The 19,827-nt window shown below is 48.0% G+C and overlaps 1 protein-coding gene across 9 annotated transcripts in view; it reads right to left on the bottom strand.

Moving 5' to 3' along the window:
- Positions 1 to 6,427: 6,427 nt before the first annotated feature.
- The window catches only part of LOC111151760 (ArfGAP with dual PH domains 2), a 28,853-nt gene continuing 15,453 nt past the window's right edge, over positions 6,428 to 19,827 (bottom strand). For 2 of the 9 annotated variants that reach the window (XM_022509942.1, XM_022509941.1), the window contains 6 exons: positions 17,798 to 17,944; positions 13,532 to 13,615; positions 10,465 to 10,527; positions 8,822 to 8,899; positions 7,896 to 8,124; positions 6,857 to 6,959 (listed from right to left, as the gene is read on the bottom strand). In XM_022509942.1, the coding sequence (XP_022365650.1) occupies positions 6,925 to 6,959; positions 7,896 to 8,124; positions 8,822 to 8,899; positions 10,465 to 10,527; positions 13,532 to 13,615; positions 17,798 to 17,944 (636 nt within the window). In that variant the 3' untranslated portion in view covers positions 6,857 to 6,924. Of the gene's footprint in view, positions 8,125 to 8,821; positions 8,900 to 10,464; positions 10,528 to 13,531; positions 13,616 to 17,797; positions 17,945 to 19,827 lie in introns of all 9 variants that reach the window. The other 7 variants (XM_022509936.1, XM_022509938.1, XM_022509940.1 and 4 more) reach the window with 6 other exon arrangements.

Here is a 19,827-nt window from a genome sequence, read left to right as displayed (position 1 = left end):
TTTTAGCTTGATGCCCTCCCTCCCGGCCCAGACACACATCCATCTCGGCCCATTAAAACGCAACCCCGGGGCGCCTGGGTGGCTCAGTGGGTTAAGCCGCTGCCTTCGGCTCAGGTCATGATCTCGGGGTCCTGGGATCGAGCCCCGCATCGGGCTCTCTGCTCAGCAGGGAGCCTGCTTCCTCCTCTCTCTCTACCTGCCTCTCTGCCTGCTTGTGATCTCTCTCTGTCAAATAAATAAATAAAAACTTAAAAAAAAAAAAAAAAAAAACGCAACCCCGGCAGCCCTTGAGAGCAGAAGAAAGAGAGGGTTCGGTTCAAGAGCTTTTTCATGAGAAGGTGCCCACTAGATGTCATCCAGCACTCCAACAAGTAGGAAAGGGTTAGAGAACACCCGGTGCACTTAGCTCTTTAAAAATACCGGCGTTGGGGGCTTCACTCCCAGAAAATCTGATTTCGTCGTCTGGGGTGGGAGCCCGGCGCCGGGATGCGTAAATACCTCCCCCCGAGGATTCTAACGCGCAGCCAACGTTGAGTGACCCCTAGACTTTTCAAACCGTTGTTACAATGCGGAACTGTGCCCCTGTCTTCTTACTGCTCTCTGCTGGCTAAAAGCACATTACCCAAGAGGCATCCGGACAAAAATACTAGAAAGTCTTGTTTTCTTGAGGTAGCGTGCCTTGGTTGGGCTCCCTCGCTTCCTCCTCTCCTCTTTCTCCAGTCCCAAGCTCATTACAGCAGGAAAACGCTGGCGCTGGAAGAGCATCACATCCTCCCCGGAGGGGACTTTCAGGTTTACACGGCAGTAATTGAGTGGCAGAGACCAGAATCCCCATCTCTCTGCTCCGCTGAAATGAACTAACGATAAATAAATAAATAAATAAATAAATAAATATTTAAAAACGTATTACTAACAGTCAATCAAAACAAATATAAATATATAAATAACTGGTAAACAAAAAGTCAAAATTTTTATTGGAATTACAGCTCTTAATGAGATTGATGTGCTGGTTTCTTTTACAAAATGCATTTATCTGTGGATGAACATTACTTTTTTCTCCAGCTTTGCTGAGCTACCTCAACTGACCTATATAACATTGTCTCTAAGTTTAAGATATACAATATGATGCTTTTTTTAATGCACATATGTTGCAAAATGATTATCAAATAAGGTTAATGAACACCTCCATCGTCTCACATAATTACTTTTGAGGCTGTTGAGAACATTTAAGATCTGCTCTTAGCAACTTTCAAATATACAGAAGGGTAAACAGTAGTCACCATGCCAAACGATAAATTCCCAGAATTTATTCATCCTGTAAGTGGAAATTTATACTTTGTCCTACATCTCCCCATTTTCCCCACCCCTTTCCAGTCCCTGGCAATCACCATTGTACTCTGTGGTTCTGATTCAGCTTTTTCAGATTCCACACGTGAGATCATACAGTATTTGTTTTTCTCTGATTTCATTTAGCATCATGCCCTCGAAGGGTGTGTGTGTGTGTGCATTTTCTTTATCCATTCATCTGTTAACCTAGACATAGGCTATATCTATGTCTTGGTAATTGTGTATTATGCTGCAATGAACATGGGGTGCAGATAGCTCTTTGAGACAGTGATTCATTTCCTTCAGATATATACACAGAAATGAGATTACTGGATTATATTATTTTTTGAGGAACCTCCAAAACTGTTCTCCATACTGGCTGCACCAATTAACATTCCCACCAGCAGTGCACAGGGGTTCCCTCTTCTCCACATCCTGGCTAATACTTGTTATCTCTTGTCTTTTTTGATAGCTATTCTTATAGCAAATGATATTTTGTTTTGCATTTCCCTGGTGATTATGATGTTGAGCACATTTTCACATACCCGCTGGTCATTTGTAAATCTTCTTTGAAAAAATAATCTATTCAGGTCTTCTGTCCATTTTCAAATTGTTTTATTTGGATTTTCGTATTGCATTATGTGAGAGATGAACATTACTTACCAACAGAATTAAGCAAGGTTCAGTAATAAATTATATTCCTATTTTTTTGTTTTTATACATGTTAGTGCTGAGGAACCTTGTCCACATATATAAATGACAACAGTGTCACATGGTTTGTTGAAGAGCAAAAAAGATCACATAGTGATCCATTATCAGAAATTCTTAGTAATCCCTCAGCTGACCAGATTGGTTAGATTTTCCTTCAATTTTAATTGAGAACAAAGAACATGAAACTAACTGTATTGCAAAAATCATTAGAAGTATTCACTTTCTTGGGGTGCCTGGCTGGCTCAGTTGGAAGGGCAAGCAACTCTTGATCTTGGGGTTGTGAGTCTGGAGCCCCATGTTGGGTGTAGAAATTAAATAAATAAAAACTTAGAGAAAAAAGCAAGTATTCACTTTCTCATTTTCTGGGAGGTATGCTAATAAGACTTCACCAAGGCTTATCAAATTATCAAATTACCACTCTTTTATGAGTCACTTTGTTAAACGTGATATACTCAAAAAGGGCTAGAAAAATTAGAATAATATTATTCATTTCAATACACCTTTGTCAATCTAATTTTTTTGGAAAGATACTTTTCTATGTTTGAAATACATTTTCTTTAAAATTTGGAGCTACAGATTTAGCTTGTCCAATTTATGCAAAATATTGCCACATAACCTAATTGGCAAGGCCAGTTCTCAAATCAAACCAGTCAGGCAAGTCAGACTCATATTCTGCCAAAGAATCTGACCTCACTGTTAAATTCAAATAGATGTGTTAAGGGGCGCCTGGGTGGCTCAGCTGGTTAAGCTCCGACTCGGATATTGTGGTCATGGGATCAAGCCCTGAGTCAAACTCTGTGCCCCATGGGGAGTCTGCTTGCAATTCTCTCCCTCCCTCTGATTCTGCCCACCACCACCTCCCAGCTCATGTGTGCTGTCTCTAAAATAAATAAAGTCTTAAACACACACACACTCACAAAATAGATGTGTTAATACACATCCCTGTGACACTGGGTTCTAATGTTAAGTCAGATGGGAAAGGACAAGATCCTGAATTTGTGCACTGGGTGAAATAAGGTACGACCCTCATTAACATCTACCAGTGCTTTGGTTTGCTCTTACTAGATTCCTTCAGGGATAAAGCATGTTTTGTTAGGGGCAGGAGAGGTCATTAAATAAACATCATCCTCAGTTCCACTCCACTTTTTATGAATTCAAAACATCCAAACATAAGCCAAAACACCCCAGTTTTAATGCCAAACTTTGTCACCAACCAAAATCTGCACAAAACAGGGAGTCATAAAACCTGACCTCCATGCCTTAAAAACACTTCACTGGTACTGTGAAGAGAATAAAAAGCTACAGATTGGGAGGAAATATTTGCACATCCTATGTCTGTCAAAGGACTGATATCAAGAATGTATAAAGAACTCTCAAAACTCAACAAAAGGGAGAGAAACCATAAAATTAAGAAATGAGGGGCACCTGGGTACTCACTCAGTTAAGTGTCTAACTTTGGCTCAGGTCAAGTTCCCAGAGTCCTGGGATTGAGCCCCATGTCAGGCTCCCTGCTCAGCGGCAAGTCTGCTTGTCCCTCTCCCTCTGCCCTGCTCGCATTCTCTCTCTCTCTCAAATGAATAAAGAAAATCTTTGTTCAAAAAGTAAATAAATTCTTAAAAAATGAGACATGGATACAATGTTACTTCTCCAAAGATACAAGGTTGGCAGATCAGCGCAGGAAAAGATGTTCAGCGTCACCAGCCGCTATAGGGAAATGCAAATGAAAACCACAGGGACACCCCTACAACTGGAACCGTTAAAATTAAGAATACTGAGAATAGCCAGTGCTGGTGAAGATGCAGGGTAACTAGAACTCTCACACATTGCCAGTGGGAATGTGAAAGGGTCCAGGCCCACTCTGGAAGACAGTTTGACAGGTTGTTATGAAGTTAAACATACGCCTACCACGTGACCCAGCAGCTCCACTCCTGGATACTGTTGCATGTACCAATAATTCATTCCTTTTTATTGTGGAGTTCTCTTCCACGGGATAAACAAACCATGGTATACCCATATGACGCACTACGGCTCGGCAGTGATAACTGTTGATACGCGCGATGACTTAGATGAATTGCAAAGCCATTATACTGAGTGAAAGAAGCCAATTTCAAAAATTACATTTCGAATTATTCCATTCATAGGACACCCTCAAAAATATAAATCTGGGCCGATGAAGAACAGAGCTGTGGTTGGCAGGTGGCAGGGCAAGGGGGCGAGAGGTAGCACTCAGGAGCATTTAAAGTGATGTAACCATTCTTTACTCTGATTGTGGTGGTAGTTACAGGAATGCATATATGTATTCAAATTTATAGAACAGTACAAGATAAGTCGATTTTAGTATAGAACAATGTAAAAAAATAAAATTCATAAAGGAAAATTGTCACTCCTATTTCAAATTGGCTCTCTATCTGGCATCCCAATTATTTTTAAGGTTTAAGGTGGATAAGAGGTATGGCTTTCTTTTCTGAACAGAAGGATGTTTAAGAGAGACGAGGTGGGAAGGAGAGCTGGTGTGCTGTCTCAGACGCAGGTCTGCAATTACACTTTCCTATGACGCTTGTGATTCATGCAATGCCCCCCCGCCCCACACTGCCCGCTGATATCTCTGCTTCCTTCCCACACTCTACGTTGCTGCATTGTTTTCCCAAGTCTCAAATCTGATCATGGACTCTCCTTCTTAATGCCAAGCAAGTAGCTTTGTGACTGTCTGTCTTCTTCTTTCTTCCTCTCTAGATGGAGCTCACAGGTAGTGAAAAAGGCAGATGAGTACATTAACCATTAATATACAACTCAGCAGGTGTTGAAACAAACATTTTCAAGGTGCTTTGGGGGCCAGAAGAGGAAGCACGCCCATCTCCATCTGGGCTGTCAGGAAGCCTCCGGAAAGACACTCCAATAATGTTGCTTGTCCTTTGAGGGTTCCATAGGAAAACCCCATAAAAAGCAGAGACTCTATTAAATGCCCTCCCAACTCTCTTGGTCTCCACCAAAATGAAGAGAGCATACCAAATATCTCTCTGCATGTGACCTGAAGGAGGAGGAGTCACAGAGCAGGGACCTCAGCGGTGATCTATTTCTCTAACACTTCAGCCATTCCAGATTTCTTTTAGTTCCTCTTTCCCACCTAAGGGCCTTTGAACATTTTCTTCCCTGAGACGAGTGTTTTCCTCTTCCTGTTGACTTACCTCTAAATATCTTTAAGGTTTCCACTTCAACATCACTTTCTGGAGAGGATGGAGGCCCCTCTTCCCCTCATTTTGGTGAAACCCAGCTCCCACAATTGTTTGTGCTTCCTTTCCTGAACACTTGTGGCACTGTCCTGCCCCCTGGAAGTGTGGCCTTGCAGCAGCCTGTCATCTGTGGTAAGCAGGGACCAGCTGGTTCCCACCCTGTTCCCAGGGCCTGGCACAGAGCCTGGCACCTGGGAGAACCTCAAAAGTACTTGTTGCTTCCGTGGAATTTCAATAGTCAGTACACTTTCCTCCTCCGAAAGAGAAAAACCAAGGCACGTTGGTGGGAAAGTGAGGTTTCCAACCATTTCGAGTTTGCGGAAAGGCCAGAGCTGGCTGGCAGCCTGGAGAGCTCTCTGCCCTGGGTTTCAGTGGAGCTGGCTTGCTTCTTTGCTTCCAATAATCAATCTGAACATTGTTTTGTTTTTTTGTGTTTGCCTTTGTTTGTTTGTTTTATATTCTCTGGGTTTTCATTTCTTCTAAAATCTGTACCAAGACAAGACTTCCCCAGGAACTGTTTTGATTCATGTAGAAAACACACTGCTTTTGAAGAGTGCAAATGGGTGTTTTTTTAATAATTTCCCCCAGCTTCCAAGTGTTTAATTTGAACACTTTTGAATCTCTAGAAAATGTGCACCAGTAAGACAACAAAGACCCGTCTCTGCTTCATCTAGATCCCTCAGTTGCTAGCACTTTGCACAGCGGCTCACTTTTTTTCTCTCTCTCTCCCTGTGTGTGTGTGTGTGTGTGTGTGTGTGTACTTCCTGTCTTCCATATAGACACACACACACACTATATATATGTATATACTCTCTCTATATACATGTACACACACACTTATTCTTTGTTGACCCATTTAAGAGTCAGTTGTAGACTAAAAATTATTACATTTTTACCCCTGAATACATCAGCACGTATCCATAGGCACAAGTGCAAACTCCTACACAAATACGACATAATCATCCGTCTCACTATCTGACTAGCTGATATGCATCCATATTCAGACTTCCCCCAGTATCTCAATCATGTCCTTTATAGCTGCTTTTTTAAAAAATCCGGGAACCAGGGGGCACCTGGCTGGCTCAGTCGGTGGAGCGTGGGACTCTTGATCTCGGGGTTATGAGTTTGAGCCCCACATTGGGTGTAGAGATTACTGAAAAATAAAAATCTTAAAAAAAAAAAAGGCATAAAAATCCAGGATCCATTCAAGAATCGTGAATTCCACTCTGTTGCCTCCTTCGTCTTCTTTAATGTGGAACAGTTTCCTCACTGCTTTATCTTATACCAGCCGTTTTATAGAACGTCCCTCGTATGGATTTGTCTGATTACTTCTTCATGGTTCCATCCAGAATCAAGTTTTTTTTTTCTCTTTGAGCAAACCTGCCACTTGCAGGACACAGTGGGTGGCTCTCCGATGCAGTGTTTTCATTTCAGAAGTCTGGGGCCTTGAGGACATGGGCCAGATCCCCAAGACTCCCCCGAGCTGCGTTGTGGGAAGGCCCAGGGAGCCAGCAGGTAAAGGCCAAAGCTTCAGTCTTGGCACAGTTCATGGCCAGCCATGGCTGCTAAACGGCGGGGCATGCCTGCTGGGCAACGAAGGCTGAGGTTAGAACTTGCCCTTCCTACCACGAGCTCTGAGTGGCCAGTGGCCAGTGGGTCACCTGCTGCTGTGGCCACTCTCCAATGATGCAGCTGTCAGGGGAGCAAGAAGAGAGCTCAGATGATAACCGTGCCAGTGTAGTCCTGCTGAAGAGAAGGGACAGCAAGGGGACAGGGGCACAGTGACAGAGAACCAGAATCAAAACAACAACCAACGGCGGCGAGAGACAGAAGGGACAAACGCCAGCGCAGAGAGAGAGAGAGACATGGAAACAGAGTCAGATACACAGAACCACCGGCAGGGACAAGGAAGCGCCAGCACACGGGCTTTACTAACAACTTTCAAGTCTGTTTCTCAAGCTCTTTGGCTTTCAGATTTTGGAAAGGGAAAAGCGGGTGTGTTTATGCTGATCTGACTCAAAGGACACAAGGGTTTCTCCTAAGGGGGCGCTGTGGGGTGTCCTCCTCGGTCTGTCCTTTTTCAAACACAGAACTTGTTCCTGGTGCCCGCAAACTAGGCCCCGGGGCCAGGAGTTTCCTGCTCCTGCTCAGAACATCTTCTCATTTTTCGCATGGCTGTCAGCAGACAGAAGTCTATTTGTCACACATCTGGGGGGAAGAGGAGGAGCAGGAGAGCAGCGACAGAAGGGAGGATGCAGAGAAAAGAAGGGCACCCAAAATAGCCTTTCCTCTGTGAGGGGAGAGGAACCCAAGACCCCAGGAGTTGCCCAGTGGGTGTGACCATAGCTAATAATAACAGACCAGGGTTTCTCACATGGAGAGGGACTGGTGGGCTGTGGGTAGCTAACGGGGCGGAGCTCCCCACAGAAGAGCTGTGCATGGACAGAGAGGGCTTCCTGGCAACAACGTGCACCATCTGTACTCTTCTTTGGCAGGAAGAGAAGAAAATGTTAGAAACACAGTCAGGAGCCCGGAGCGCAGTTTCAGGGCTCACAGCTGAACCCTGTGTGGCTCTGTTCTGCCCTCTGCCCTTGGCCGAAAGAACAAAGCCCAGGCTGCACATCTTACTGAGAAGGTTGAGGGGCGTCAAGGGGCGGGAGAGGACATCCTGAAAACTCTCCAGCCATTCCCTCTGCTCCTTCTCGCTGGGGCAGGTGAAGAGGAACCTCCGCTCAGGGGTGACGATGGTGAGGCCGGCTTTCCAGTGGTTCCCTCGGATGCCCTTGGGCAGGTCTTCATATACTCCATACCCCTGCTCATTGCTCCCAAGAAAAACCTGGCCCTGTTCAAAGGCATCCTGAAGACAGAGGACACCTGGTCATCAGAGGCCACACCTGGGGCAGACGGGCACCTGCAGCCCGGACATCCCCCCAAGCTCTGTTGGAGAAAGAGGTGTTTCACGTGTGTAGTGAAGGTCTCTACTGGGGATCTCTGCTTGTGGGGACCCAGAATTTGAAGGGCTACAAAACTATAAAAGAAATCACACACGTGATCTGTTAAAAGGATACTTACTTAACATTAGGGACAGCTTACTATGCACCAAGACTTCAAGAGCTTGACCTTAAGTAACTTACATAATCCTCACCGCAACCTCTGAGGAAGGCACTGTTATTAAGCCTGTTTTCCAGAGGAGGAAACTGAGGCAGAGAGAGTTAAGTGTTCTGCCCAAGGCATGCCACTAAGCAGCGGGACTGAAAGCTCTAAAGCCCACCGTCCCAACCACGAGTTTCCCCGTGAGAAGTGAGCCCTGGAGACGGGAGGACGAGGAACACCCTGTTTAACTACACTGGCAGCATTTTGGATACACAAAGGATGCCCTGAATGTGGACAAGAATAATTCTATGCACAGGAGATGACTTAGAGACAGGCAAAAGTGCAGGTGTGTCCCTCACCAGGTTTCTCCCACACTGTCGCTTGCCCATGGTCCCGGGCTAGCACAGACCCCACCTCTGTCAGGGGTCCTCTGCACCCGAGGGGGGTGCAGCTGTTCTTACCAGTGGGTTCTTGTAATAGAGCAGCCTCCGCTCCTGGGGATCCAAGACAAACCACCTTTTCTTGAAAGGTTCTCTCTGCTGCAAAAGAGGGAAGCTCATAGCGGGGCCAGCCAAAGTGGGGGGGGGGGGAGGGGGGGGGGGGTGGCGGGGAGGTAGAGGTCAGAGAGCCAGCCTGCGCTGGGCAGAGAGAGCTGGCCGGTCCCTTGGCCCTTCAGCCACCCCAGCGCGCCTCCCGGAGGCTCTGCCCACCTCCTCACCCCCTGCGGGCTGTACCCTGTGCCTCTGGGCGCTACTGTGGGTAGGAAGAGGGGCTCTTCTCTTTCTCAGGCTAAGGACAAGCAGTTTCAGAAAAAGGAAGTGGGAGAAATTAGAAGCAGTTACCGCTCAGCAGTGCTGACAGCGCTGGCCTTGAGAGGAATTTTAACCGAGGTCAGGGGAAAGGAAGCCCTTGGTGAGAACCCTTGGGGAGTGGCTGTGCCATCAACTGGTGAAGGCAGAAAACAAAATGCACAGTGCTTTGACTCATTTTTAAGCTGCCCAGAGGCTTTCTTTCTTACTGATTGCCTAACACCTTTCCCTGTAATCTTAACACCCATCCTGTCAAGATACAACACCTTTAAAAAAAAAAAAAAAAAGGGGGCAGCATTGGATTGCTGCTGTTTTTGGAGTTTTTTTTTTAGGAGGCTCCCTCTGCTTTCCCTTCCCCCCTTCCTCCCCTCACAACCGCCAAGACCCTCTCCAGTCAGACTTCTGACTTGGTGCTGCGCCCCTCTTGGGATCCAGGCTGGGCCCCCCCTCGTCCCCAGCAGGAGCCGCCACCCCTCCGGACCCTCCAAGGGAGGCCCAAGAGCAGCCAGTCCTCCCTTCCTTCCCAGATCAGTGGGAATGAGCAGCACTGGGAGTTGGGGCAGGTTTAGCAACGGAGAGCAGAGGCTGAGCTGGAGGGAGGGTGTGTGTGCTGGGAAGGGGTGTGCCCATGTGTGTGCATAGGTGTGTGTTCCCAGACCAGCCATGAGTCTGTCTCGCTTGGACAGTCCTGGTAGGCCCCCAGCACAAAGCACACGGGGGTTCTGGAAAGTGCAAAAGCTGCTGCCCCCAAAAGTCCCTTTTCAACTATGCTTTCCTAGGAGTGGGGTCAGTCAGATGGGTTTAAGAGGAAGAAAGAAGAAGGAAGCTGGGGACACCTGGGTGGCTCAGTCAGTTAAGCATCTGCCTTTGGATCAGTCATCATCCCGGGGTCCTGGGATGGAGCTGCATGGGCTCCCTGCTCAGCGGGGAGCCTGCTTCCCCTTCTTCATCTAACCCCCTCCTCCCCTCTGCTTGCTCTCTTTCTCTCAAATATATAAAATCTTAAAAAAAAAAAAAAAAAAACGGAGGAAAGAAGCTGCTGGTGATGTCATTAAAGAAGGAGGCTGCCCAAGGATCAGGAGAAGCACCTGCAGTGATCCTGGGCTCCCAGACCACACACCAGCTCACCAGTCCCCGCTTGGTCTTCTGCCCCAGGAACTCACAAACATTGGGTTACTTCCCGTCCCTCCCTCTTCCCACCCCCTTGGTTCCTCACTTCCCCACTTCCCAAATTCTGCCCTACTACCCACTGGAACCAGGGCTGTGTAAGTCCCACAGAGAGTGGTGGAAGGTACCTTTGGACCCGTCTTTTCCATGAAGCCTTGTTTGAGGTACTTCCTTGTGATGAGGGGCACGAGCTGGGGGAAGAGAGACATAACACTGAGACCCCCACTCACATGTAAAGGGTTCAAGGTTCCCCACTGAACTTGGCTACCCAGCAAAGGGGAAGTTTGGAATGGGGAAGGATGTGTGCTCATGGTTCACGGGGTTATATTTGGAATGTGTTGGAGGCAATGTTAACAATTCAACAGACGACAGCATCTCAGATGTTTGCAGAGCTCACCAGCAGAGCCGAAACATGGCTTTAAGGATCCCTTCTGCAACCCCAGGAGGCAGACAGAGGCAAGGCTCTAAGGAAATCTTCCTGGTGTCAGAGAGCATATTCTGAGGGACTACATGTGTCAGGCTCTGGGTGCAATTCTCAGTCACCTTGTGGGGTGGACATTATTATGCTCACTGGACTTTTAGAGAAACCAGGCCCCAGAGAAGTGTCTGGGAAGCTTCTCTGAGCTGTGTCGCTGTGAGGATATATAGCTCAGCTTCACACCTCGGGCTGACAGGCACAAGACAGTACCACGGTACACTAGTGGCACTCCTCCCACCCCACCATGACACTGCCCTGTAGACATGCCAAGCCCTCAGATCAGGCCCCTGGCCAAGGCCTGGCCATTGCTGGCAGTTCTGACACAGGCCCACGGGAGAAGCTAGCAGAGGGGGCATGTAGAGAAAGCTCTGGACTAGGTGTCAGGAGACCTGGATCCCAGCTGCACCTCTGACCCCGTACCAGCTGTGTCCCTTGGTAAGACCTTGTCCCTCTCTGGGCCCATTTCCCTCTGAGTAATAAGGAGATGGGTTTGTGCTCCCCAGGACCCTTCCAGCTTGCCACCCTATGCTCAGAGACATTTCCAGGAATGAACGCTGGCCTCCTGTGCTCGAGGGGTCAAACTGGCAAGTCTAGAGCTCCCAGTGACAGCTCAGGCCTCTGAGAGCAGAGGGGCTTGGTTCTCAGGAGCTCCGGGGCCCAGGGTAGGGGCAGAGGGGAAGTGAAGTCTGGGAAGTTGAAAGGAAGAAAATTGTAAGCCAAAAATGAAAATATAAACTCTACCACTCCTCTGTCCCCACAATACATTCTGTAGGCCCTCATTCCTTTTTTTGGAAGGAAGAGTCCTAAACTGCACAAGAGTCTGACCCTGAGTCAGGGCTGTGCGCTCTCAGCCTAGGGAAGCAACCGGAAGAGGGGAGATCATGTGGATGGGGTGCTGCTCGCTGTATCCCAGAAGCTGTGGCTCCCTCAAGTCTCAAGCAGCCCTGGAAAGTAGGTGTTGTCCCCACAGTGACCGATGAGTGAACCGAGGCTCAGAGAGGTAAGGTGATGTGCCCCAGGTAATACGCCAGCTTCTCTGACTTCAGAGGCCACCCCTTTCTTAGTCTGGGACCACCCCCCGACACTGGAACTCCCCGGGTGTCTAGCCTCTGGATCCCTAACCTTGAGCCAGGTCCAGGTGACTGCCCAGAACCTCAGGCCATCCCTAACCCCAGGAGGAGGAACGGCAGCAAAGAGACTGGGGTAGGGAGGAGACCCATGGTGGATAAGGGGAGGCAAGAGGACACTGAGGATTTGGCCAGAGACCAATGTTCTCTGCAGAGGTCAGCAAAGTTGGAGAGTGAGCCCAGATGACTAAGGTTGGGAGTCCATTCTCCAACCTCTCTAGTCAGCACTCGACAGGCACAGCGCCCCGCCCGTGGAACGTGTACTCGCTCAAGCTGGGTGCTGACTCCGCAGACCCAGGGGGTCCACCGCAGGTCTGGCTGTGGCCGCCATCAGTGGGGCCATCTCTGTGCACTGCCAGGCCTGGAGCAGATGCCCATTCCCAAAACTCAGCTCCCTGCAAACCTTGGAATTAAGGAGCATTTAGGCTTTCGAGGAGGGTCAAACAGTTTGGAAAAAGAAAGTCCTGGGATTAATAGGGTGTCTCCGCCCCACCATCATTTACAAAATCCTCCTGGAGCAGGGCCTGAAGCAGACCCCAAACCATAGCACCTCCGAGCTGGCAGGGACCCTGATAATGACCCAGACCCACCACTATCACACAGATGTGGAAACAGATGCTCCGAGACATGATGTGACCTGCAGCAGTCAGACAGTGAGTTAGCAACAAAGCATCCACGAGAGCCCAAGCGTCTGGGCTCGAGGCAGCAGCCTGTACCCCCCACACCTGAGAGACGTAGATGGGGGCCCCACATGTCTGAGGACAACCATAATGAAGTTCCTGGGCTCACCATTACCTTGGCCACAGAAGGTGGACTGTTCCTGTTAGAGCTGTAATGGAGAAGATCCCATTGCCTTCCCGAGACCAGAACACAAAAGGGCAAAGGGAGGACATTAGAGCGGGAGGTGTGCCCTCTGGCATTCACTTGACCTTCCTGGGACTCAGTTTCTCATCAGTAAAATGGGAATAATCACCCCACCTAACTGGCTGTTAAAGGGGATTACTAGATAAAAGATAAAATGGGCTCAAAAGCATGTTGTAAGCAGTTCATTAGGGATCATTTGTACATTTCAGTGGGAGAAGGAGTCAGAAAGACATGCCCAAATCCTGAGCCCCTTGACACTGGGGATGGTGGATATGCATCCCAAAGGGGACAGCCTGACCTACATTTCTGAAGCTGCCTTGCCATGTGTGAGGCCATAATCCCCGGAAGAAAGCCTTTGGTTTCCCTCGGAGGTATCCAACCCCAAATCTCAAGGTCTTGTCCACAAAGCTAGTCTGGCCTCTGAGTATCTCTGAGGTCAGCAGACAAGGAGAGGAGTGGCAGGAAGGAGACTTGGAAGTCGGGGTCCATGGGGCTCCTGAGTTGCTCAGTCAGTTCAGCATCCACATCTCGGCTTCTGCTTAAGTCATGATGACTTGATGAGGGTGATGAGATCGAGCCCTGCGTCAGGCTCTGCACTCAGCGGGGAGTCTGCTTCTCTCTTCCTCTTCCCCTCCCTCTGCTCACGCTTTCTCTCTCTCTCTCAAATAAGCAAATAAATCTTAAAAAAAAAAAAATAGAAGAAGTTTGTGTCCACATTTAGCTCACCTCAGACTCAGGGAGCTCAGGAAAGGCCGTTTTTAGGTAGTGCAGACGGGCTGCACGCAGGGCATTGAACCAGTCCACTATCTCCTGTGGAGGAAAAGGAGAACAAACCGCCTGTGAGATGGAGTCCTGGGGGAGCCGAGTTTGGGGGCAGGAGGCTAGCTGGGTCAGCACATCTCCCCCAGCCCCCAGTTTTGCTCAGGGACTGTGTGCTGATCACAGGCATCTAGGAGGACAATGCCAGAGCCTGGGGGGCTCACTGGAGGAGGGAAGCCACTGATAGAGAGATGTCCAGAGCCATGGGGGAAAGACGAAGGTGAACTGCACCAGAGTTCAGTAATGGCCTTGGGCCGTGCTTGGGGAGTGGTGGTGCTGAGATCCTGCATTTCTGACAAGCTCTCTGGTGATGCCATGCTCGTCAGTGGGACACAGCTGGAGGAGCAAGGGTCCTCAGATGTCAAAGACCACCTCTCAAGTGCAGGCAGGTGCACCTGCAGATTCCCCACCAATCACCTGGAGTGCAACTTGGGCCAAAGCTGGCTTGGACTTGCTTGTGTCATTCTGGGGGAGTGTGTCCTTGGTGGTGTGGGCCACTGTTATCCCTGGTGAACCACTTGTCTAGCTGGCTCAGCCTTGGCTCTACTACCCTGCAATGGGGCCTCCCGACAGCAGCCCAAGTGATCTTTTTTTTCCCCAGAGTGATTTTCTTTTTTAACTTATTATTATTATTATTTTAAATTTATTTTCTTATTATTTGTCAGAAAGAGAGAAAGAGCACAAGCAGGGGGAGTGGCAGGCAGAGGGAGAAGCAGACTCCCCACTGAGCAAGGAGCCCGATGCAGGACTCGATCCTAGGACCCTGCAATCATGACCTGAGCCGAAGGTAGTCACTTAACCGACTGAGCCACCCAGCCACCCCCCAAGAGTGATTTTTTTTTAAGATTTTATTTATTTATTTGACAGAGATCACAAGCAGGCAGAGAGGCAGGCGGTGGGGGGGGAGCAGGCTCCCCACTGAGCAGAGAGCCAGATGTGGGGCTCCATCCTAAGACCCTGGGATCATGACCTGAGCCAAAGGCAGAGGCTTAACCCACTGAGCCATCCAGGCGCCCCGCCCCAGAATGATTTTTTTTTTTTAAAGATTTTATTTATTTATTTCACAGACAGATCACAAGCGGGCAGAGAGGCAGGCAGAGAGAGAGGAGGAAGCAGGCTCCCTGCTGAGTAGAGAGCCTGATGCAGGGCTCGATCCCAGGACCCTGTGATCATGACCTGAGCTGAAGGCAGAGGCTTTAACCCACTGAGCCACCCAGGCGCCCCTGATTTCTTAATTCAAAATCTAACTAAGTCTGGCTTAGAGTCCTCTCTGCTACCCTCAGGTGAAAAGTCTAAGTTCCCTAGTATGACTACTTCACCCCCTGAGCTCCCTAGATACAAGAGCATTTGTACATCTCCCTTCAGCTCAGGTCATGGTCCAGCGCCCTGGGATTGAGTCCCTGCAACAGGCTCCCTGCTCAGTGTGGAGTCTGCTTCTCCCTCTGCCCCTCCCTCTGCTGGTTCTCTGTCTCAAAATAAATAAAATCTTTAAAAACAAAACAAAACAAAAAAACCCAAAACATTTGCAATCCTCCCAATATATTTCACTCTGCCTTGTACACTCTGCTTCTCCCACTTCTCTCCCCTCACCCCACACATAGCTTTGGCCTAGAACATTCTACTTCTTCTGAAGTTCAATTTAGTTGTGGATTTTTACTCAGCCCGAGCCTAGCTTCTATGAGAACCGCCGCAGCCTTGCTCACACACTCACCGTTCACCCACAACTGCAGCCACATTTGCTGCTAGGACCCGCCCCTTCTTGGCCACAGCAACGAGGTCAGGGCTGGACCAAAGCAGAGGCTAGACCAGGCTTCTCAGGTCCTCTCTCCCGAGAATTTGGAATCGGGAGGCCGAGAAAGAGTGGTTCGAGTGGCCGAACTGCTACCCTCTGATGTAATACGGTGATTGAGAAATTCATTTGAATATGGTTTTCCAGGAATGCAACAGAATGACCCTTTCTCTCTCACCAGCAGAGCTGCTCTGGCCCTAGTATTCCAGAGTGGCGAGCTCTCTTGTCCCAGGTGTTAATAACCTTTCCATGTCCCAGGTACTGAAGGAATGGGGCCATCCCAGAAAAGACTCACCCAGACCTTCACTTTGGTCACTCACGGGTGACGCTGGGGCCAAATCCAACCTGCATAGAGATTTGTTTGGTTCCTGAAGTTTTGTTTGTTTCAATCCTCTATACAGGTTTTCCTGCTTTAAAGCCTATAGCTGTCTACTTCACTTTTTTTTTTTTTTTTTTTTTAGAAAAAGACTGATTTATTTATTTGACAGAGAGAGAGAAAGCACAAGCAAGGGAGCAAGAGGCAGAGGGAGAGGGAGAAGCAGACTCCCTGCTGAGCAGAAAGCTTGATTTTAGGACCCTGGATCATTACCTGGCCCCTTGTCCACTTCACTTTCAAAAGAGGGATGTGGCTCCTGCAGGCATGAGTAGCCCCCACTTATGCCTACCTAACAGAGAAGCTGGAGCATTGAGGGAAAGAGAAGGGCCAGACCCTTTTTCAACACATTCACATAATTTTTAAATAGAAACTCTTCCTTGTGGCTGCTCCCTGCCACTTACACATCTCCTGTGTGTCCCCAGCATGACACACACCCCATCACACAGTACAGCAAGAGAGCATGAGGCAGCGGAGGAGGGAAAGGGTGAAGTCAGCCCCTGGCTCAGCAGGGAGCCTGACAAGGGGCTCCATCCCAAGACCCTGGGATCATGACCTGAGCCGACTGAGCTACCAATTAGCCCCTAATTAACAGAGGTTAGTTTGAAATGTACTTCACTGTAATGAAATCCTTTCACATTCATGGTTCATGGTCATTCACCCTCAAAACCCCTCAGGGCAGGAGGTGTTCTAATTCACAAACAAGCAGATGGAGGAAGGGAAGGGACTTAGCCCAGTAACACAGCTCAGAGTGGCAGAACCAGGGCTCCAGTTTCTGATTCCAAACCCTCATCCTTCAGACTCTACCACCAGGAACTCTGCCCAGACTCTGCCAGCCTCCCAGTGCTGGGACCCCTTGGGAAGATCTCGTCCTCCTCTAGGGTTCCTGGCTCCTGCCGCCAAGGAGTCTCCCTCTGCTAGAGGCACATGGGCAGAAGAGAGGAGTAAAAGGGTTGTAGGACTCAGGAACCATAGTCTGGGAGACCCTGAGCAAGTTACTTAACAGGCCTGGGGCTCAGTAACATAGGGTTAAGACATCTCCAGGACTGTTTTGAGGATTAGAAATGATGAACAACGGGATGCCTGGGTGGCTCAGTCGCTGAAGTGTCTGCCTTGATTTCAGCTCAGGTCATGACCTCAGGGTCATGGGTTCGAGCTCTGCACTGGGCTCCACACTCAGTGTGGAGTCTGTCCCTCTTCCTCTTCCTCTGCTCCTCCCCAACTCCTGTGCTCTCTATCTCAAATGAATGAATGAATGAATGAATGAATAAATAAAATCTAAAAAAAAAAAAAGGAAAGAGAAAAGAAATGATGTGATTGCCAAGAACAGTGCTTCGCACAGAATTAATAGGCACTCAAAAATGTCTACCCTCACCTCTACCCCTCCCCACCTCTACTTGGCATCTGTGTCCCTTGCTCAGTCGGGAGACTGCTCAGTTGGGAGACTGCTCCTTCTGACCTAGCTTACTCTGTTGGACCTGTACTATTGGCCTGCTCTTCTCAGCCAGAGCTGATGTCTTAAACCTCAATGTGCTGAAGGCTCACCGGGAGCTCCTGTGAAAATGCATCTCTGATTCATTAGGTTCACGTGGGCCTGAGACTGCGTTTCTAATAAGCTCCCAGGGGATGCTAATGTTGTGGGTGCAGGACCACATGGGGAGAAGCAAGGCCCTAGAGTTCAGGGTTGCGGCATCTTCCATCCACCCCTGCTCACACGTGCAGAATCTCCGCCCTACCTGGATTTGTCACTCTGGGGCTAGCCCCTCCTGCTAATGGGACTCCCTTCGTGGCTTGTGCACCGGCCACACACACCCACGTTGCCTGCCAGATTTTTCTCCTTGATCTCACTCTGCGTTGCTCCTACAGCTGTCTCGGCCCAGAAAGGGACAAGAGATGAGGCCAAGAGCAGCAGTGCTCCTCAAGTGGCTGTGGAACCAGGGAGATGGCAAGGCAGGACTGCAGAGTCCTGGGGTGCGGGCTGGGGCCAGGGTGCCAACACCGGTCATCTCACCTTCCCACTCTCGTGGTACACGAAGAGGTTCCTGACGTGGCCCTCTCTCCTGTAGGTGATCTGCAGTCCATGGGGGTTCCCTATCTTCTCTGTCTCAAAGGTGGCATTCAAGTCCTTGATGCTGATGACAGCTTTGGGGCCTTTACCCTGAAAGAGAAGATGCGGGTGAATTCTTATCACCTTCACCCAGGCCAAAGTACACCTGGATAACCACTTTGTAGCTTTCCATAGCTCTTGAATGTTCCTGCTCTAATACTCAGATGCGCCAATGTTCTACCGCTCTCCTGTGTTCTGGCCATCCTGTCATTCCCACTTGACCAGATTGGCTTCTCCGAGCTGGGAGGGGGCTTGGAAAGGCTTGAACTTAGGACTTTTCAAACTTTTTAGCCACAGAACCTTTTCAGAAGCAAATCACCTATGGAAGCAAACAAATAAAATAGATAAATAGATAAAAGCAGGTATGGGGGCCTTGGGGAGCTCCCTCCCATGCTCTACGCTGTTGGCAGGGGTCTGGAACAAGGGTTAAGCACTAACCCACACTAAGCAAGGAAGGGAAAAGAGTGTTTTCCTTTGTAATTGACAAGAGAGAAAAATGGTACAAATACTCTACACGTGGGGCAGTCATTAATCACATGTAGCTATTTAAATTAAAATTTAATAAAAATGAGAGTTCAGTTCCTTAGGGCACACCTGGCTGGCTCTTGAGCATGTGACTCCTAGTTTCAGGATCATAAGTTCAAGCCCCACAGTGGGCCCAGACCTTAGTTAAAAAAAAAAAATTATAGAAAAATAAAAAAACCTCATCTCCTTATGCTTAGTCCCATTTCAAGTGCTAGGCCACCTGGGGCTAGGGTATCAGACAAGGCAGACATAGAACATTTTTATCACTGAACAAAGTTCTATTCGATAGTCTTTTCTAGAGGGAAATTTGGTCATATTTATTAAAATGTTGAGTATTTCGCCTTAACTCAGAGTTTCACATCTGCAAATCTATTGCCAGGAAATGCATTACTGTGCAAACATGTATGTCAAAAGATGCTTGTTGCCATGTTTTTTAGAACAATAGTAGTAGTAGAAGAAGAAGAAGAAGAAAAAGGAGGAGGAGGAAAAGGAGGAGGAGCAGGAAGAGAAACTATTATATATATATATATCTATATAATAATATATAACTACTATATATATGTGTGTATATATATACACACACATCAGGGACAATGGGTTAAATAAACAAATAATGGTATATGAAATATCACAGAATTTTTATAGAATAATTTAGATCAATATTGCTTATTTTTTTTTAAGATTTTATTTATTTATTTGACAGAGAGAGAGACAGCGAGAAAGGGAACACAAGCAGGGGGAGTGGGAGAGGGAAAAGCAGGTTTCTTGCTGAGCAGGGGGCCTGATGCAGGGCTTGATCCCAGGACCCAGGGATCATGACCTGAGCCCCAGGCAGATACCCAATGCCTGAGCCTAGGCACCCCTAGGTCAATATTACTTATATGAAAAAATATCCATGATATCCATGGGTAGAAATACCAAATCCCAGAACAGGATGCATAGTAGGAACCTACTAATACAAAAAATAACACATACATATTTGCAGAAGTATATATACATATATATAAAATGTATGTCAATTTGAACATGCATAAATATATAGACATGTTAGAGGCACCTGGGTGGCTCAGTTGTTAAGTGCCTGCCTTCGGCTCAGGTCATGATCCCAGGGTTCTGGGATCAAGCCCTGCATCAGGCTCCCTGCTCGCCGGGAAACCTGCTTCTCCCTCTCCCACTTCCCCTGCTTGTGTTCCCTGTCTCGCTGTGTCTCTCTCTGTCAAATAGATAAATAAAATACTTTAAAAAATATATAGACATGTTTATACTAATACTCTTCTTGAAGGACTACTGGAAGACTTTCCTTTTTAAATACTTACTATGAGAAATACTAGAAACACAAAAGAATATCTAATTTTGCCAATATTCTTCCTAACTTTTTCTAAAAGAAATATGATTTTACTAATAAAGGC

This window comes from Enhydra lutris, unplaced genomic scaffold (assembly GCF_002288905.1).
Source record: "Enhydra lutris kenyoni isolate GAN:26980312 unplaced genomic scaffold, ASM228890v2 scaffoldscaffold26, whole genome shotgun sequence".
In the NCBI taxonomy this organism is placed as follows: domain Eukaryota; kingdom Metazoa; phylum Chordata; class Mammalia; order Carnivora; family Mustelidae; genus Enhydra; species Enhydra lutris.
This window is presented reverse-complemented; position numbering and strand designations above follow the sequence as displayed.